Genomic DNA, 1,255 nt, shown 5'->3' on the forward strand with positions numbered 1-1,255 from the left:
CAGAAGGCGTCCACCGAGGGGAGCCCCATCTTTTCAGGGGGTTGTCCTCTCTTGCTTGGAGGCTTCCGGAAGGCCGTCCTTCTCCCAGTCAGTCTCGGGTGGCTGAGACAGTCTGGCCCTTTCCTGGTGGGTGTTGGTGAGGTGCTGCTGTGCCTCAGTGGCCCCTAGGGTGACAGGGCACCCCTCCTTTTGCAGGCACGTCAGGCACCTGCTGCTGCTCAAGGCATGCCTCTGCTGCTGCTCCTGGCTTCCCTGTGTCTGTCTTCTGCTCCCGGAGTCCCTGCCATCTACCAGAGACCAAGTGAGACTCAGCCAGGTATGCCGTGAACGCCCATCCTTGGCCAAGCTTCTCCCGGGGGTGCCTGCCTGCAGCACCCTTGCTGTTGTTCACACCCTCCTGGCTGCCCCTGAGATGGGAAAGACCCATCCCTGCTTGCAATGTTGCTGCAGCCCATCATTCCCCTGAAGCCCATTGTTCCTCTTTCCATTCCCAGCTTGTGCTGGTGTAAGGACCGTTTCCCCAGCATTGCCCAACAGTTTGTGGCAGTTGCAAAGATTCCTGCCTTGTTCACTGTCAGGGCAAACTTAATTAGATGGATGAATTTGCAAGCAAAGAGAGCTTCCCCTCCTTGCTGTTGGGCTCGGAGCCTTGCAGCCGTAATCAGCAGCTGTTTCTTCCTTCCACAGCAACTCCTCCCCCCCTCCAGTACTTGCTGGAGCCCACAAACAAGGTAGTGCAGGCCCGGCGGGGGGCCTCAGTCACCCTGCCTTGCATCCTGTGGGTCGTGCCCCAAAACTACAAGATCCGATGGAGCAAGGTGGAGCCAACTGAGTACCTGGAAGTTGCCATCTTGATCAGCAACGGGGTCCATCACAAAACCTATGGCCCACTGGGCAGCCGGGCTCACCTGAAACGCAGCCACCGGTTCGATGCATCGCTGACCATCTCCAACCTAACTTTGGACGATGAGGGCCGCTATCGCTGCCAGCTTGTCAATGGCCTGGAGGACGAAAGCGTCTCTCTTGTCTTGCAGTTAGAAGGTAGGATACAGATACAATACAGATAGGGAAATTTGGAGAGAGGAGTTGTTCGGACATTACCCCTGAATTGTATCTGAAGAGGGATGAGAGGAAAGAAAGGAGAGGAGAGAGAAAAGAGTAAAGGAGGGGAGAAGGAAGTAGGAAGGTTGGAGGAGAGAGTGGTGAAAGAGAAGAGGAGAGGAGAGGAAGAAGAGGGAAGTAGGGAAGAAAGAGA

General features: G+C 55.9%; 1 protein-coding gene across 1 annotated transcript in view; it reads left to right on the plus strand.

Annotated features, from left to right (window-relative positions):
• Window positions 1-225: 225 nt before the first annotated feature.
• The window catches only part of LOC107301384 (hyaluronan and proteoglycan link protein 2-like), a gene marked incomplete at its 3' end in the record, with an annotated part of 4,553 nt that continues 3,523 nt past the window's right edge, over window positions 226-1,255 (plus strand). The window contains exons 1-2 of the mRNA XM_015830617.1: window positions 226-316; window positions 688-1,041. Coding sequence (XP_015686103.1) covers window positions 226-316; window positions 688-1,041 — 445 coding nt within the window. The remainder of the gene's footprint in view (window positions 317-687; window positions 1,042-1,255) is intronic.

The sequence above is a fragment of the Protobothrops mucrosquamatus genome, unplaced genomic scaffold (assembly GCF_001527695.2).
Source record: "Protobothrops mucrosquamatus isolate PMUCROS unplaced genomic scaffold, P.Mucros_1.0 scaffold12127, whole genome shotgun sequence".
Taxonomy (NCBI): domain Eukaryota; kingdom Metazoa; phylum Chordata; class Lepidosauria; order Squamata; family Viperidae; genus Protobothrops; species Protobothrops mucrosquamatus.